This window comes from Hetaerina americana, unplaced genomic scaffold (assembly GCF_022747635.1).
Source record: "Hetaerina americana unplaced genomic scaffold, ioHetAmer1.1.p SCAF_12, whole genome shotgun sequence".
In the NCBI taxonomy this organism is placed as follows: domain Eukaryota; kingdom Metazoa; phylum Arthropoda; class Insecta; order Odonata; family Calopterygidae; genus Hetaerina; species Hetaerina americana.
Window position 1 is genome coordinate 18,899,453 of NW_027286292.1, and position 18,257 is coordinate 18,917,709.

General features: G+C 36.7%; 1 protein-coding gene across 5 annotated transcripts in view; it reads right to left on the bottom strand.

The window, feature by feature from the left end:
• The window catches only part of LOC139685725 (galactosylgalactosylxylosylprotein 3-beta-glucuronosyltransferase S-like), a 212,620-nt gene that overhangs the window by 171,890 nt on the left and 22,473 nt on the right, over positions 1–18,257 (bottom strand). For 2 of the 5 annotated variants that reach the window (XM_071582764.1, XM_071582762.1), the window contains exon 1: positions 13,419–13,622. The exons of 1 other annotated variant lie outside the window; for it this stretch is intronic. Coding sequence is in view for 2 of the 4 variants with exons in the window: in XM_071582758.1 (XP_071438859.1) it covers positions 6,855–6,905 (51 nt within the window). In the remaining 2 variants the exon portion in view is untranslated. Of the gene's footprint in view, positions 1–6,854; positions 6,994–12,554; positions 12,868–13,418; positions 13,623–18,257 lie in introns of those variants that run through there. 2 more of the 5 variants (XM_071582761.1, XM_071582758.1) reach the window with 2 other exon arrangements.

The following is an 18,257-nucleotide window of genomic DNA, read 5'->3' on the forward strand; positions in this document are numbered from 1 at the left end:
TAAAATAGAAATTTACATCTTTTGATGCTTTTAATTTGAGATTTATCGTCAGCCACGCTTAAAATGTTTAATTTTGTATTTCTCTTTATTTTTTATTAATATAAAAAAGAAATAAAGTTGGTGGTTTTCAGCGATACCTTTTGGAATTAGCTGAACATTTTTGTTGAATAAGGTACACTTTGTGATTCCACAATGTAATTTAATAGCTTACGACCATGGTTTCGACTATTAACATCATCATCGGGTGATGATGATGTTAATATATTGAAATGTAATGAAATAATTGACTTTGTAATTCCACACAATTTATTTAAAAACACGACCCAGGTTTCGTCGTTGAACGTCATCATCAGGTCACTACCTGTGGGTGGAATTACAAAGTCAATTATTTCGTTACATTTCAATATGTTATGCAAATTCCACAAAGTTACGCCTGAGGAAAACAAAAATGATGTTAATAGTCGAAACCATGGTCATAAGCTTTTAAATTACATTGAGGAATCACAAAGTGTACCTTATTATATCCTGTAATTGAGCCACACCCTCCTAATGTTGGACTGACGATTTTCTCGATATATCGCAATGCATATAAATAGATATTTTTCAAAACTGAAGAATTATGTTGTATTTTTTATTAAAGCAATTCATTTAACGAGAAAATATTCTTTGTGTTCTTTAGAATGAGCTGAATATCCTACATAGTCTTATCAATTAACTATAATAATAATTAATACGATTCTGATAATTCAATTTCGAGGTTACCTGCCATATGAATTGGTTGGAATTTTAGCCTTGATCGAGAAAATCGCTAAATAATTTCTAGCTATCAAGATGATCAACCGTAGGACGATTTTTATACAGATCTTCAATAAAACATTTATCAATCTATCAGATAACACTTCAATGCCTTCGTATTCATTTGGTCTCAAGTCTGATATCGTTTGTTTCAGTTATCTCAGCTAGGGACGTTGTACTACAGGAGGTAGAGTGTTGGATGACTAGCATGAGTGCCTGGGCACGCTTCTGGGAACCCTCAGCTTCACACAAGCTGTATGATTTTTCAGGTACCAAATCTTTCTGGAACATCTGAGGAAAATAGACGGCTGAACGAAAGGAACTGGGCCCACTACCACGATGGGTGAATTTCATACGCCGTCGAGCTTAGCACTAGGTGAGCTCGCCTATCAAACTGACTTTCATGTTGAAAACTGTGACTTTGGTATCCCAGCTATGTAGCCTCTCTATACTTTTATCCTATTCAATTAAATTACCTTCACCCCCAACATTCAGCAAGCCGCTGGGTTTAAAAATATTTATCTCTATTTAAAGTAGTTTAGAGCATTGGTTTTCCTTTAATTGACAACGAGATATTGTCCTATCATTTCATTATCCGTGGACAAAGATACCGATAAATTTTGGGAACTGAATAATATCTTTCAAATCTTCGTTGAAGTTGTTCGACCGGCATCTATTCTACGATCCACTTCATTCCCCTCTATTTCTTTCATTATTTATTAACCCATTCACTTCCACCTTTCCTCCCGTTGCTCTTCCCAACATTTTTGGCTACATCCCTGTGGCAAAAACCGCCAAGCGCCGAGTTGACATACCACTAATTGAAGGTTCCTGGAAGTTGGAATGGCGAGAGCTGCTATTAGTCTTCGTTGATTTTCCGCAATTTTATAACCCACAGATCAGGTATACGCTGCCATTACGATCTGCATTGATGTACATTTTTCGTCAAAAATCCGCAAGGGGTATTTCACCATGCCAAAAATTATGTGAGTTACTGTCATGCGTTCAGTGGGTTTCAGGGGCGGTAGAGATGGAAAGTGTTGGAGGGTAGTTGAAGTGAAGATTAAGCTAAGCGTTTGAAGCATATGCAAATCTTGCGTTGACCCTTTTAATGTCGTCATTTTCGTCTGCCATTCAGAATTACCAGAGGTTTTCCTAATTATCACTCAGAAAATCTTACAGTTAATAATCTTGCAAAATATGACGCTCGCGATTTATGAAAATATTAAGGTGTTTCGGGGAATTTTCCAACCCCAGGAATAAAAATTTTAGTTAATTTTACAGAAACACCTACACGGTCAGTTCATGAAAGTACATATTTTTATTACTCGAGTTTGGGAGAGAGAAAAACTTGTTGTTTACCTTGAAAATACATATTAATTAAAATACACAGTTAATGCTAAAGAAAACAGCAATGCATGTGCCAGCAGAATATTGACTATTTTTTTGCTAAAGAACAGTGTAGAATACAATGCTAAGTGTCAAAGCTGCTATAGTCCTCATATATTAATTCTTATGTTATTTCTCTCTCCTTTCACGAGAAATAATTATATTATATAAAACCATTATATTTCGCTTCTAGGATGCATGTTAGTCCGTAACACTTGACTTAAATCCATCACTTTATTACAACACGGAGGAATTTACTCCGGGAATAGATTAGGATCCTTTGTAACCCGTTGTGATCGAGAAGTAACGAAAACGATTTAAATCGTTGACCTTATATACTTAGTTGGATGGTTTGTCTTATGGGCCTATGATTAGGTTCTATGGCACCGCTAAGTACTGATATTTTCGCGATTATGGCTGTCTAGTTTGAATTTCCCTCCAGAGGTTAGCTAAATCCGGGTCAGGTGCGATGAATGAGCAGGAGCATAGCCATGATGCAGCTGCCAGTTTTACATCGCCCCAAGGTTTGGCCTTCTGCGGCAAACAGCATCACGAAGGCGGAGGAGATTGGGCGAGAACTTGTTGATAGTACTCTTTTGTCACTGTTTGTCATTCAGGTACGTATTCGCGATGCACAAAAAATCAGAGTTTATTGTTGGGAGATTTTATGAACTTAATTAAAAACTACTGGAAAATTGAGGTCAGATATGAAGCGCAGGCAAACGAATTGTTTTTAAGTGCCGAAAGAAAATATGACACAAGAAAATAACGATTTTTAATAAAAATATGGTAATTAGCGTGATTTACTAAAGAGACGCGAAGAATATCCCCAGAAATTAAAGTTTCTGGACAGCCCTTATTAAGCTATTAATCTTTGCGAAGAAAAATCAAACTATTTCTAGCTTGGCTGTCTGATTGGAGTGAACGATCAATTGCCATACCTGTTGCTAGAGAGTTGTTTACAAAAGACAAAAGAAGAAGATGCTTCATTTTATGCCATTAGAAAACCAGATTACCAGAACACAAATTTTGACATCGCTGTGGAAGGCAAACCTCTCTACATAAACCGTTAAGCTAATGAGCTTAATGTTTTGTCTACTAATGCAATTAGTAGAATATTGTAACTTCAGATGCTCTGCTTCTCTAAAGGAAATAAAAGGTATTGTATAAATTTGGAATAGAAAGCAATCATCGCCAACAATTTTCTGCTTTTTCTTGCAGAATTATTTTTCTTCAATTCCTAAATTTATGCAACAAAGCATGGGGTAATAAAAATATCAGTGCGTAAAGATTTCTTTTTATTTGAAACTGCTCACTTGTCAGGGGAAACCGTGACAGCGGCAAGTTCTTTTGAGATAAAATTTCGGCAGAGCATAAGTGACTATTTTCAAGGCATTATGTTTCACAGATTTGATATTTTTATCCAAATGTAGAATATTTATGAAAACAAATGGGAAGCGGTGCTTGCATAGGTTGCACTGCTTTTAGTCCATAACGATGGCCCACATTAGTAATGATTGAAAGCTAGCATGACGAGAACAGCAGTAAATTTCAATGAATTGCAGTTGAATAAATTTACCAGTGACTGCTTGTACCTTACCGGTGAATGTAGGTATACAAGTACCAGAAAGGAATTCATGAAAGTGGTGGTCTTAATATAATTGTAAATATGTATTGCTTCTGTATATATATATATAATCTAGAAAATTATTTTTAGAAAGAAAAGACACTCTTTTCCCCTTAACTCACGGGAACAAAATAGCTCTATTATTTGGGAGGCTTTAGAATAGAAAGTAAAACATATTCCAATTATTTTTAGAAGTATTGACTGGCACTTGGCGATCGTTTAGCATGTTCGGAATCAAGGGCACTCTGATTTAAAACATGGTCTACTGGGAGAGCAGTTGCATTTTAACTAGATGTTTAAAGGCTATTAACTACGGCTGTTCGTAATAATCTTGAGGCAGACCATCCCATCCCTTCCCACCCGTTCAATTGAGTGCATGGACGCAGAATCCCTCATTCTCTTTTCCTAAAAAATTAAAAGTACGCGTATGTAGCTCCCAAGCTAAACATCAGAGGAGTTGAAGTCAAAGCCAAAGTGTTGCAGACGGAACTATTCACTTGAGGATACCTTTCGCTTTCAGCCATGCACCTTGAGCAGGGGACCCAAATTAATGTTTCGATCATTCTTATATAGTCGAAATGCATAGAGACTAAACTTTAAACCATGGAAACGCGTGCTTCATTGTGATATGACGGGAAACAGCTATATGCGCCCTTGGCAGTCCTTCACAGTTTCGACGCCTGCTCTGGTCGACTCGTCCCGTCTTTCCTCACCCCTGCTTCTCCAATCGTCTTTTTCCGTCATCAGCCATCCGAAGGAATCGGTTCTATCCACTCCGTCCGATATTCGCTGCTGCAGGGCGTCTACCGCTTTCGCCCCCTTGCGATTAGGAATGGGATGAGTTGAGGTGGCAGCCCAGAGAGCAGATTAGCGGGGTAGTATAAATATCCGGAATACCTGTCAAGTGTGTCGCATGAAGAGACTGAGAAGCATTGGACATCCGCCATGCTTTATTTCGCTGAGTATATGTTATTTGACGTTTCGACGACTCGGCTGTCGTCTTCAGAATTTGTGCGTCGCCGAAGAGCGAAGATATATATATATATATATATATATATATATATATATATATATATATATATATATATATATGTGTGTGTGTGTGTGTGTGTGTGTGTGTGTATATATGTGTGTGTGTGAATGTGTATTCAGCACACTTTCGGCATTCACAAGGGCACAGCGCTCTTACAGGTCCGCGATAGAGAAATGCTTGCCAATTACACAGAAAAAATGTCTTTGCGTGCCTCATTAAGGCTTTCTCCGTTAAAAACCTTTTCAAGCCAAATGTTTTCAAAGCAGAATAATTTTTTCTTTCGCTAGTAGTAGAGGAACGAAAGTCTTAGGCATGATAACATGATCATTTATATTATGTGTACATATATACACAGGTATATATATACCTGTATATATATATATATATATACATACCATAAACCATAAACACAGTAATCAACCCGAGGGTCGGTTTGGTAGGTGATGGTAAAGTTCACCCAGTACTAAGCCCGACGGGCCAGTTCCCTGTGCCGGTTATGGTTTCCCAGGAAGACCTGGTACCCGAAAAATCACATAGCTTGGGTGGAGCTGAAGGTGCCCAGAGTGCCTTGCCCGGGAATCGAACCTGGGACCCTCCGGTCAGTAGTCCAACGCTCTACCCCCTGGACTGCCGCGACCCATATATATATATACGAGTATATATATATATATATATATATATATATATATATATATATATATATATATATATATATATTAAATTTTTTCTGCGGTACATAAATTACGGCATCGAAACGGTTAACGCCTCCAAGTAGATTGCATCCGTCATAAGCTTTATAATTAACGTCCTGACGTTAAAGACATGAGTTGCGATTGGGGGACTCTGTTATACATATTAATTAATGCATAAGTACATAAATTATATTTAAATATATAAAGGCACGAAACACGTAATTAACCCAGAGGAAGTAATCGCACTTGCGAGTTGGAATCAGGGTTCATTCGCGAGTGCTTTTCCGGTTTGATGATGATATGATGGCGCAACTCCTTGTCCGCATCAAACCAATCTCGTGAAATACTCGCATTGAGGAATAAGAAGAAGGTTCTTTTTTAAGATGTCAAACGTTTAAAGCTGAGAATCTCTCCACAGGTTCTCAAGCCCCACAATTTCAATACATGGTAACATTGACGGAGAATAATCAATATTGCATTTAATTTACTTAATGTTCTTTGTGGAGTGGACTTAAAAAGATTGAACGAAATAGTCGATTGATTTAGGTATTTCACCTGTTTCCTTGAAATGCAATAGATATCCGATATTGCACAATTTATGTAAGTCGCGTATTTGAGTCAAAGGACAATTCGACCGACATCCTGATTCATGACATATTTACCTATAACAAATGGGAACTCAATTAACACTGGTTGCAAAGGTAAAATATTGATACATTTATTGTTTCGAATTTACTGTAAAAACCAATGGCTGTTTATTCATATGAAACTAAGATTAAAACTTTGAAACTTAAGTAGAATTTTCCCAGTGCTCAGACAAATAAAAACACTGCAATTCCACAGATAAATATATAGTATATTTTCCACTTCCGCGACCATGATTTCATCACTGTTGCAATATTAGGTGGCATATTATATATGTACCATTAGGTGGCATATTTTGGCTCACTAGGGCATCCTAAGATAAAATGACTGCTTGATTGAATTAGTTTATTTCCTCACTGTCCCTCTAGTAAAATTCAACAAATGAAAAATTAGTTCCCGATATCGTAATCCGGAGATCGGTCACAATAACTGCAATAATGTACATATTTGTTTCGGTGGAGGAATCGAGTGTTTTGGATTATTTCACAAATGCTCAAGGTATGTGCTTCAATACAATGTGTTCAAGCAATACTGTTATAATACAATAAATCTCGAAAAATGATGCAAACGCATGACCATAAATTATATGTAAATTATAGTTACAGCCATATCAGTCGACTACTTCGCACATTTGACTAATCATTTTTCAGTTAACAAATACCATGGCACTCACCCTTCTCCTCGCTGACATGAACTGATACAACGTCTTGAAGCGGCCCTCCATCCTAAACGTGATGGAGGGGCATGGAATGTGGTTAGTTGCCAACGTCGTTCTCTTGGTGGCGCTGTTTGCTTCCGACTTAGCCGCGGAATGGACTCGGGGATGGATTCTATATGCCTGCCAACCCGCGCTCGCAAACTAATAACTCACCGCTGTTTCTCGGGATCACGACGCGACCAGCATTATGGGGTCGCCCTGCAGTTGACGCTCAGAGCACGAGGTGCGCTGCACCAGAGCTTGAAATCCACTTGGCGGGAACACACGAACGCGCCGGGAGAGAGGAGGTCGGATGAAGCGGGTCTGCGTGCTATCAGTGCTATTCCTGCTGTTGCGTGCGGGCGTCTGTGGAGGATTTGAGAGCTTAGAGATAGGCGGCCCGCTCTGCCTCCATGTTTTCTCTCTCTCACTCACCCTCCGTATTATTGATATAAGAGAAGTAAGTGGCGACGCGCACTGGTTCATAGATAGCGACGTAGTACAATGGAGTGCGGTTGAATTGAATTATCGCCACGAAGAAAACAAATGGGTGAGAATGTACTGTAGTCAGAAAGATACGTCGTGACCAAATTATCCATAAGATCAATTACTCACGTCATAGGAATGTGAATGACAAGAGCGAATGAAATTTAAAGTTCTAGGTCGTCTTTATGAATATTGCCAAGTAAATTGATATGAAAATACGCCATAAATTGCCTGAAATGCGTAATATTTGATAACTGAGCATGATCAACTCAAAATTTTTATATAGTTTTTAAATTTTCATGGCAGGTAAACTTGGGATGGGATATATGATGTCGCGATAAATAGTCGGTATCAACTATCAATCGAGTAATACAAAATTTTTCTGAGGATGGAGATACTTATGAATACTTTCTTTTTTCTTTCCTTATTCTCACTTTTTAAATTTATTGAATTTCGTTACGTGCATGAACTCAGCCATTTGAATGGCAATATTTACAGCATGCATGTATTCATGATGCTAGCTGAAACTCTTCTTGCTCTAACATAGATTAATACTCCCTATCAATTGGTATGCCCCAAATATGTTTCTTTCACGCAAAAGATGAAAAATCATGAAAATGATTTGAAGAATTTCCAAATGAAGCAAAATCGGTTATCTCCCGTGTATATATTTACTTGAATGGTACAAATATTGACTGCATCCCGAAAAGTCTACATAGTAAATAATTTTTGTAAATAGCATTTATAGACATTACTTATTTAATTTGAAATCGTAGGAAATAACCGCCAAAAGAGATAAAAAAGTCGGTTTTATCAAAATCGTTCCATCTATTTTTCACGATTAAAATAACGTATCACATGTTGGATAAAACATTTTGTAATCACCGCCCAAATAATTTGGCAATGAGATGGCGGACATAAAATGCAATCCATAAAAACCAATCAATTTACTTTGGTCTGTTTTTAATGTTTATTATTCTTGTTTTACCATAAATATTTATTTATTTTTGAGCTCTTTTCTCCTTTAGATTTTGTAATGGTATTTATTTATCTTTAATTCTTGCCTTTTTGGTCAAAATACCGATATTTATTTTTCATTTGTGATTGCCTAAGGCTCATGTTGAGCCCCCATTAATGATTCTACAATTTTATTCAGTTTCGTTTACTCTTGATGTAATTAAATTATTGCATGTTAGATTTGAAAAAGGTTTAGTTTGATTCATTTATAAATGTATCTTGCCGGGGGCAAGTAATATTTTAGAACTGGAGACATAAAATGCTGATCCGTGCTCCAAAGTAAAACGAAGTTTGAGTTTCCTGGGTGTTGGTGAGAGATACGTATTGGGCAATACATACTGTGTGCTTAAATACATTACTTAAAGGTTGTAGACGATGGCAACTTAATATCATCCCGCAGGTGCAACGTAAATAATTTGCATACAATGGGAGAGGATATAAAATTAATTTGTTTCTACCTGTACATCGAGTAACTTAAAAACTGAAGGCGCTAAGTAAAGTACATGTTTTAACTCTTCTAAGCAAAAGCCTCAGGAAACTCAGAAATCTTAGAGCTACTTTGCATTTACTATTTATAAATATTGAGCTGTCTGTTACGCCTAATTGGAAAACCTAATACTAGAATAAGGAGAGAAATTTGAATTGCTTCTCGGTTTCCCGAAGAAGCTAACCGAAAATGTAAAAAATTGCAAATACATAAATTACCTAATTATTTTAGTTCCTATTTTATCGACCTAAGGAAATTTCATTCCAGAAGCTGTATAGGTCCTTTAGATGAAAAAATATTAAGTTAAGTCAAAGCAATATTCATTAAATTTGATATCCCCGCAGGGCATATCTATTATGTATGTTTCATGTACATGATAAATACCGTGTTAAATCCATGGAAACATAGGGTACTGGCGTTAAAATTGATCTAATTTAATATGAACATGAAGTGGGGTGTTACAAATCATTCATTTAAATACTAACTATACATGCGATCCTTAGAGCTAAATTATAGGTCATTTGAATACTATATTATAAAATCAGCAGCATATATATTAGGAATTTACTTTTAGAATATAAGGTGATTATCTGCATGCTATGCACACTGAAGGTGTTTCTAGAAGGGATCTTAAAATTTTAATAGTAGAAGACTATTGGGTAAAAGTGGGAAAAACTATTTTCGGAAACCATCTGGAATAAATTCGTAATCAACTGGACAAATAGATCATATTTACATATTCCACAGATTCATTGTGAAGGATTACATTGTAAAAATAGACTTACTATTTTTAGTTGTATTATATATGTATTATCATCCGTTACCAAATATTCGAATAATACTGAATGCAACAGAATGCGAAAGATCAACTAGTTTAAGTAGTTGAAGGGTGTATTCTGTATGGTTACATTATTACACTGTATGCTAAAGTGATGAAAATTGCAATCTTCACAAATGACTGTTTTTTTATTTTTAAAGATAAAATGTTATGCGCAGAGAGACAATTTAAACTTTTAAAATATTTAGAGTAATCATTTTATTTTATTTATTATAATTATATTTTGAACACGACCATCATAAGAAAACTTTCCAAGTATTCCTTAAAAACGTTAGTTAACCCGATTATTCAATAATTATCGTAGTATTTATATATGGTATAATTATGGTGATTTCATTTATATAGGTGATGCTTTTCCAACATCTGAAGACTTTTTTCTTACTTATGCACCAAATGCTCACAAAAAATGTTATCCTTAACAGCTGTTATGGGAGTTTCAGGTAGTAATGAATATTAGGGATATCGGACTCGGTGTTGAGCATCAAGAAAATTGGTATCGACCCCTCACTAATAAAAACACCGGTCTTACGCCATTTATGTCAAATATAATAGTTATAAAAATTTCCCTCCAACTCAGCATGCCATAAGATAAGAGAAATAAACGATTTGATTTTAATGCTCATATTTTATATTATCTATATCTCTCATATTCCTGGATTCAAATCGTCTCACGAACTAGTATTGAGGCAATCGAAATTGATGATATGTTGAAAATTGATTCATTAAAAAAAGATTTATTTGCCAGAAGTTCATAATGGAAATTACGCCATTGAAATTAATTGGGAACATTTCAACAACATAATGTTAACGATTGTTGTCAAGGGAAGCAAACATAAACAGGGACAAGAAATTCTGATATTTTGGCCCTGAATTCCAAGTGGTCTGATATTTGAAGTTTATTCGAAAGTGGTTCGCTGATGAAATAAACTAGAAAAATTACAGTTGCTGCTATAGGTGCAGTCCTTCAATTCTATCGGTAAACATTCCATACAATGGCTCAATTTTTCCAGATCATTAATGCGCATAGATTGCTTTTCCTCTATTTATTATTAATCACATTCACGAATATGGCAGACCACACCCTGCGTGGATTTTATTAAGTCTCTTTGATGTACCTTTCAGCATTCCGGTGTTTGGTGGTGCTAAACTGAAAATTCAATGACAGATTCAAGGTCGCGCCACCAATTGGTGAAAGAAAACACGATGATTAAGAAGTGTAAAGATTTAAGTAAACAAATTTTACAGGAGAAAAGAATAATAACTACTCTTTCGCCATATCGTTTTAATTTTCCCTTTTTAATTCCTATTTATTGCAAAAATACAGTCGTTTTAAATTTCGTTTTCCCTTTGGAAATTTAGAAAAAAAACCTAAGCATGTTTCAATCCTCATTACTTTCAATCGCCATTCAAAACACACGATCGGATTTTACTAATACTTTCACTTAATCTCTATCGGAAACCATTCATTGTTATATCTCTTCGTATCCGATGCTATATTCACTTCGAAATGGAATTAATTCAAAATTGCTTTTCTGCTGGAAAACCTTTTGTTCGTAAAAAGAGCTCGTATATTTCGTCCACATATTGAATTGACGTGTAATTGCTTGATACAAACAGCATGTTTGCTCATTAAAAATGCTAAAATATTTTTTTCAAATGTAAATATTGATTCAATATTGAATTAATTTCAGTGAATTAAAAATATATCACATTAACAAAAGTAGCATGATATTTCAACCCAAATCTTCTATGATAATTACGTTTAGCGTATCTTAATCATATTACCTTCAACATGTGTGCGGATATGAATGAAAGGTATTGTTTGGAGGATAACTGAGCCTTTGGCCATATGAGAGCTGATGCTGTTGGGAATGAAAACCAGGCTTTAGCTTGACAGAAAAAGATTTTTTTCTTACTTATGCACCATCTCTTTGATAAACATAATTTCTAAGAAAGTAAAGATGCGTTCAAACATTTCGAACTATTTTTTGTTTGATAGTAGGTTATAGGTCCGCATCCCTAATCTAATTCCTGGAAACTCATTTCCTCTCCCTTGCGCACTATTTGCATAGACCCTTAGGTGGATTGCACGACATGCATGCAGATTCAGACATTCAACTAGGCATTGGTCATGCGATTACATTCAAACGGATTTCACTTGCGTGGAGCACGTTGGCTCCTTCACGTGGAGCAAAGCTCTTTTACATGCTCCTATTTTCATTACTTTGAATCATTTTGGTACATCCTCAATTCAAGTCTATTTACGTCAATATTATAAACCATCGAGACAAACCGTTGTCCGAGATTAATTTTGTAATTAGGTCTACAAATAAAAAAAAATATTAATGCAACTCTTCTAAAAACATATTACTTTTGGAATTTCTTTCAAATTTTTTTTTTCTTTCTTTCAAGAATAAATAAAAATGTATAAAGTACGGTGAGTTTATCGGATGTTGCCATCGAATTCTCTAACTTTAGGTTACAAAATATTTTGACCACGCGAATATGATGTCGCACGGCTGAACCTGGATTTGATAACATTTGAAATTCTGATAATGCACTAGGCGCAGCGATTATCCATCCTATAAATTTGGGTAATCCTTATTCGTTTTGTGGTAGGAAGAATGCTTGAATAGAAGTTCTAACTGTCAAAATGAATGATGGGAAATAATGAGAAAAATAAAATTAAGTTAAACCATCCCATCATATAGTAAAGTTAATTCATGATTATTACTAGAACGAATTCAAAATCTCAGTTCATGAAGGTTTAGGGAGTATGAAGTTAAGCTGCAATTGGGCAGTATATTTCACTCTAGAGTCAAGGAAAGGGTACTTTGAAGGTACTCACTTTCATGGCAACTTCCTACGTAGGTCTCATCGAGATCTCTTCTCTGAGAACTTCCTCCGCTGCGAGCCACTACACTCGTCAATGGGTAATCCCTCCACGTTGTTAATTAAATCAAAAAGTAAGTATTGTAGAGAGTGGAGCGCCACTTGGGACTCGTAAAAAGCACTGTCTCAGGCATACTTTCACGCCAAGCAAAGCACAAAACCAAGAAAATGTGGAACCACTGCCTTCTTGAGCAAACCAAGCTCCCATTCAGTCTGTAATGCAGCGTTTGTCTTAAAAAATGGAAGGGATGAAGTCAAGCCGCACTCCCTACGCGACGGCTCGTCTCTGAATGCCGACATTATTCCCCTCACTCACCCCCTCCCCGCTCGTGAAACTTTCCCACGTGTGAATGGGTCACCAGAGCAGTGGTCGGGAAGAGTCGAGAGGATCGCGCGTTCGTTTGTGCTAGACGAGGGATTCAAGGTTCCCTCGGCGCGCACGGCCTTATTTCAGCACACTTATCGATTCGTTTTATCGTGTTTACATTTGTAAGATTTCCCTTATTATTTATTTCTAGAAAGATCCGAGCGAGGATCAGGAAACGCTGTGAGCCTCCGTGAAACTTCTTATCTCTATAATGCCAGCCGGGTAACCATGAATTATAGCGGAAACCATCTTAGCTGCACGGATAAAATACGTATAAGATAAATTAAGATTGAGAAGAGAAGTAAAACACGAACTTAGTGACCAAAATTAGCTAAGCCATGAAACTTAAAGTAAAATTGGGTGAGGAGAATTTTTCATATTATTACATGCAGCGGAATATCTGGAATTATGTTACAAATGAGATTGTGTAAAATTGGTAATATTTCTACTTACCGTTTAATGTACTACGAAGCTTAATAGTTCTCAAAGTAACCTCATCCCTCTCAACGAAGGAAAGTGGCTTTCAATGGGTTGCGGTGACAGCACAAGGGATTTGCCCTGGTTATCATTTCGCCGTTGATAGAGTAATCTCAAAGTGAGCACACGCGAGCGTTTTGAGTCTCGTTAGAGTCCGTTTACTGGGCTGTTCCGCAGAGAGCGGCGCTTGTTCCTCTGACTGCCAGCTCTTCGCCCCCACGGCTTGGTCCGAGAGCTCGAAGGAAGCACACATTCCCCCTTCGTTCGCTGTCCCACGCGGTGAGCGTCACAGCGCAACAGCGAATGTGTACGATATAGAACGGGATTCAGCCAACCAGAAGATCCCAAGCGTAATATCCGCAGTGCCGGAGTATAATTACATAAGGGACTGTCGAAAGAGATAATTGCCCATGTGAATCTACAACAGAAGTGGGGGGACCGGTGGCCTTCAAACCACATGTGGCCTATTAAAATGCGGAGTTTTTCATTCAGCCGGAAATTTTTTCCACTATATCACAAACCATTTCTTTTTACCATAAAGCTTTCTCAGAGCTTAAAGGGTTTAGAAGCTTTAGGAAATGAAGCATATTTTGCTTAAGTTAAATACCCTTTATTTCACTTGGCTTCTCAATTTCTGTTTACGGAGATAGACAAAAACAATATGACCTGAATGCGTCTCCCACAAGAGAAATTTATCTTTCAGATCAATTAATACCCTCTTATTAAATCGTCATATTGCGTCGCTTAAATGTGATTGTTAGTAACACAGGTAGCTAGCATTGGCTTTTAATACTATGTGGCTAGAAAAAAACGAATACTTTCGTGGCTATCCGCAATAAAAAGCAATAGTCTAGTGCGTTTTTAATTCTTTGTTTCAAGTTTTCTCAGCCGGACTTCCGTTTATTGAGTAACTTTCATAATTATATGGCAATTTATCACCGGCGATACCTTTTAAAAATACCTAAACTACGTGCAATATCCCAATAGGAAGAATGTTCTGAAATCACGTCCCTCACGCCATCCTGAATGTGCAATGCGAACCGGAATGCCTGGGTTGACTTGTATTTACAAATTTATGCAGGAAAGTATTACACTCCACATAGTTTGTTTAAGTTTTGGTGATAATTTCATGGAAGTGTGACAATTCAAACACAAATTATTCGACTCTCTTCCTTTAGAGTTTACTGCATTTTTAGGAGCAATCTTAATTGAATGTTGTTGCATTTATGCTTGAAATGATTTCTGCATCATCTCCATATCTCCCTATTGTATGATATTGTGGGGGGGGGAGCTGGAATATGGGTTAATAGTAATTGTAGAAGAATACATGAAATATGAGTAATACTTAATATAAATATATGTGAGTAATACAGATGTTTTAAGTCCATGCGTACTGGACGACACCCGTAATACAGTTAAATTGTTTCAAAAACAGAAACGACGGGCGATGGTCATTGCGACAGTTTTGTAACATGAGAGCACACTTACTTACCACAATAATGTAGCCACTTCATGAAAATGATATTAAACGAGCATTGCCACTTCTTCGAAACTTATTGCACGGGTAAACTGAGCTCATTGCATTTGCAAAATAAATGTCTCACGCAAAATACTTGCCCTATGTCGAATGATTTTTTGTTTGGCAGGTAGTGAATCTTCCTATCTCAATTAGCTGGAATTGAGAACTATTTTGCAAAATGATGAATAGCTGCCGATTACTGCCGGTGATCGCATTTATCTACAAGGACCGTTTTTTACTGAAATGAGGACGCATTAAAAGTTAAATGACGCGTTCGGGGCACTTAACTTTCACTGATTTTGTTCAACATTCTCAGAAACTTAAAAAAACATTGTGGAAAACCTCCAAGAAAGTTTTTTTTAAGCCTTCTGTTAATGGATTAATATCTCAAGATTTATTTTATCTTTTAGTGGAGTCTATCATCAGAGCACGCTTTACAAACGTTTCTATCTTTGTTGAAATCCCTCTCCCTCTTTCTCATATTCTCTTATCGGCTCGGCTATCTAAGAAACTTTGTTCGTCTTCCCAGGGCCATCTATGGTGAACAAAGTTTATCAATTATGTTGCTCATGGTCCAAATTAAAGTAGCTAAAAGTGAAAATGTTTCTACGAAGAGATTTTCCGCTACCGATATTCGGAGACAAAATTTTATTTTCCGATATCGAGCCTGTTGTTCTGTAGTGCAGTGGGCTCTTTTCTTTGCGATATATCTTCGTAATATTACATTAATAAGTCAATTGGTAAATTAATAAACAGGTTCTGGACGAGATTCAGAATTTATTTCATAAATAATATTTATGGTTAAAAAAACGGATGGCTGAAATTAAAATTTATTTTTCAATTATCAGACACATACGAGCGCACGCACAACCGGACGTGCACACGCAAAACACACACAACCACATATGCATACGAAATACCTACGAATATTTTTCAAAACCGGCACCAAACCAATTTACATAGGCTTCTTAGCATGTAACCCCTGGCATATTTACCCAACGTGGATAATTCAAGAAAAAAATATTTTCGCCTTGAACAGATCAACGAATAACGATATGCAGACATTTAGAGAACTGCTGAGATGAAGTCGATCAATCGCTTTGGGTTTCATTTGGGCCATTTCAACAGTTCACCTCATATTGAGGGCGGAATTATGATTTTAAGTGTCGTGGTTTTGCACTCAGGAGGAATTTTCAAACATCTTCCATTAAATTGGAGAAAGGAAGTAAACAATTTTGACGTTTGGAAGCACGTAACCTTCAGCATATGCCTTTGGAAAGCATTGACCATGTTGCCAGAGCATCCTGCTCTCCCTGAATTGCACCAAGGCCAATAGGTTCTCAATAAAGTGCTGTAGCCGGAATTCTGCGGGCCTCTTAGCTAATCATTGGCGCCCTGCAATTATGTCGTTGAGGCATTGCAATTTCCACCGGGAGATACACCAGGAGATACCGGGAGAAACAACGTCCTTTTCACATTGGGACGGTGTAAGAAAATGGCGCTTAGCTAACAACTTGCAGACCTAGCATGTTTTCTTTTTGCTTTCCGTAGGCCACCTTTAGGTTGCCATAAAGTTTTCCAGTGACCCAGACACCATTGCGTATAAAACGTCCATGGTCGGGGCAGGAGCTTAATGGAGAATGTTTGATTAGTGAGCAGGCATATTTTCCACGTCAGTCACTCAGTTTTTTTTAGGAATCACCTGATTGCGTGCTGCATGTAGGTATTCCTGTGCTTGGGGTAATTCACTATATTTTGAAATTTTATTTTTACAAAATCAATTCGTCATAAATTATGGTAATAATACTCCTCTTTCAAAAAGGGGTGGAGAAATATTTCATTCTACCTTCTAAATAAATACGGCCATTCAAAATTCCACTCATTTACATTGGCCCATGAGGTAAAACGGTAGTCGACGGATTTTTTTTGTCTTTGAAAATAATAAGATAGAAGCGTAGATCTCTAGTTCCAATTTCATTTTAAATTAGTGAAAAACCAACAGAATGTGGCAATTACGTGAGGAAATGTTGACATATCATGACGTCAAGCCACGCTGCATGTGGGTTTTTGTGAGCATTATCTCCGCAGATAGGAGACCAAAGGAATAAATGCATGCGCGTATTGAAAGGAGTGTTTCTCTGGGCTCACTGCTGGATCAGGTATTTTTTAAAAATTACCCTGAAATAAATGGCATAACACTGTAGCTAACCAGTAGCTAAGAGGCAAATTATTTATTTATGCTTTATGTAATGTGTGTTTGGGTAATTATATCTACGTTCTTTATGATTTATAACGAATAAATTTTCAAATTTCATTTACTAGGAGTACAATCAAGTCATTTCAATAACGGTCCTAAGGTTTTAATACAGTTTCAAGTAATATTTACAGATATCTCAGTTAGTTATTCCGTAAAAATAATAAAAAAAGTACGATAAGAGGATTGTCTAAAAGGCCTCTGACTTCAACACGAAAATGATAGCACTCCTAAACATAATTTAAGGAATGTGTCTGCGCATGCATTGAAAGGTACTCACCAAAATTTCAGCCATTTGGACACTCAGTTGTCGTTTGACAATCGTTTGAGTGATTCGTTGTAAGGGTTTTTGTGAAAATGAAAAAAATTGTATCGAGTGGTCATTAAATATTTTTTTGAAAGACAATACGCTTACGGAAATCAAAGACAATTTGAAGTTTGGACTCTGCAGCATCATTTACGACGATGAAATTTCGGGCAGATGAATTTAAACGAGGTCGCACCAGCTTGACCGATGATGAGCGTTTGGGACTGCCAAAATTCCGACAATTAGCAGTAACTACGAATACGTTCCCAACATGGTACCTGACGACCGTAGAATAAAGATTAGAGAGATAACAGAGGCTATGGGCATATCCAGAGAACGCGCTTGTCATATGTTGACTGAAAAATTGGACTTACGTAAATTAGCCGCATTTTGGGTGTTACGTTTTCTCACTTTGGACCAAATACACATTCGAATAAACATTTCCAAGGCTGTTTTGGAGGATTTAAGCGAGGCGGGTCAAATTTTTCGGGTCAATTCATAACTAGAGATGAAATATGGATCCAAAACTACACGTCTGTGGCGAAAGAACAGTCAAAACAGTGAACTATATATGGTGAAACTGCTACGAAAAAGGAGAAGATGGCCGGTAAGTTGATGGCGACTGTTTTTTGGGATAGTCTGGGAATTACGCTCACAAATTATCTTTAAGATAGAAAAATAAGATAACAGTATATGGTGTGATTATTTGACCAGCTTAGCGCAAGAATCGCAAAA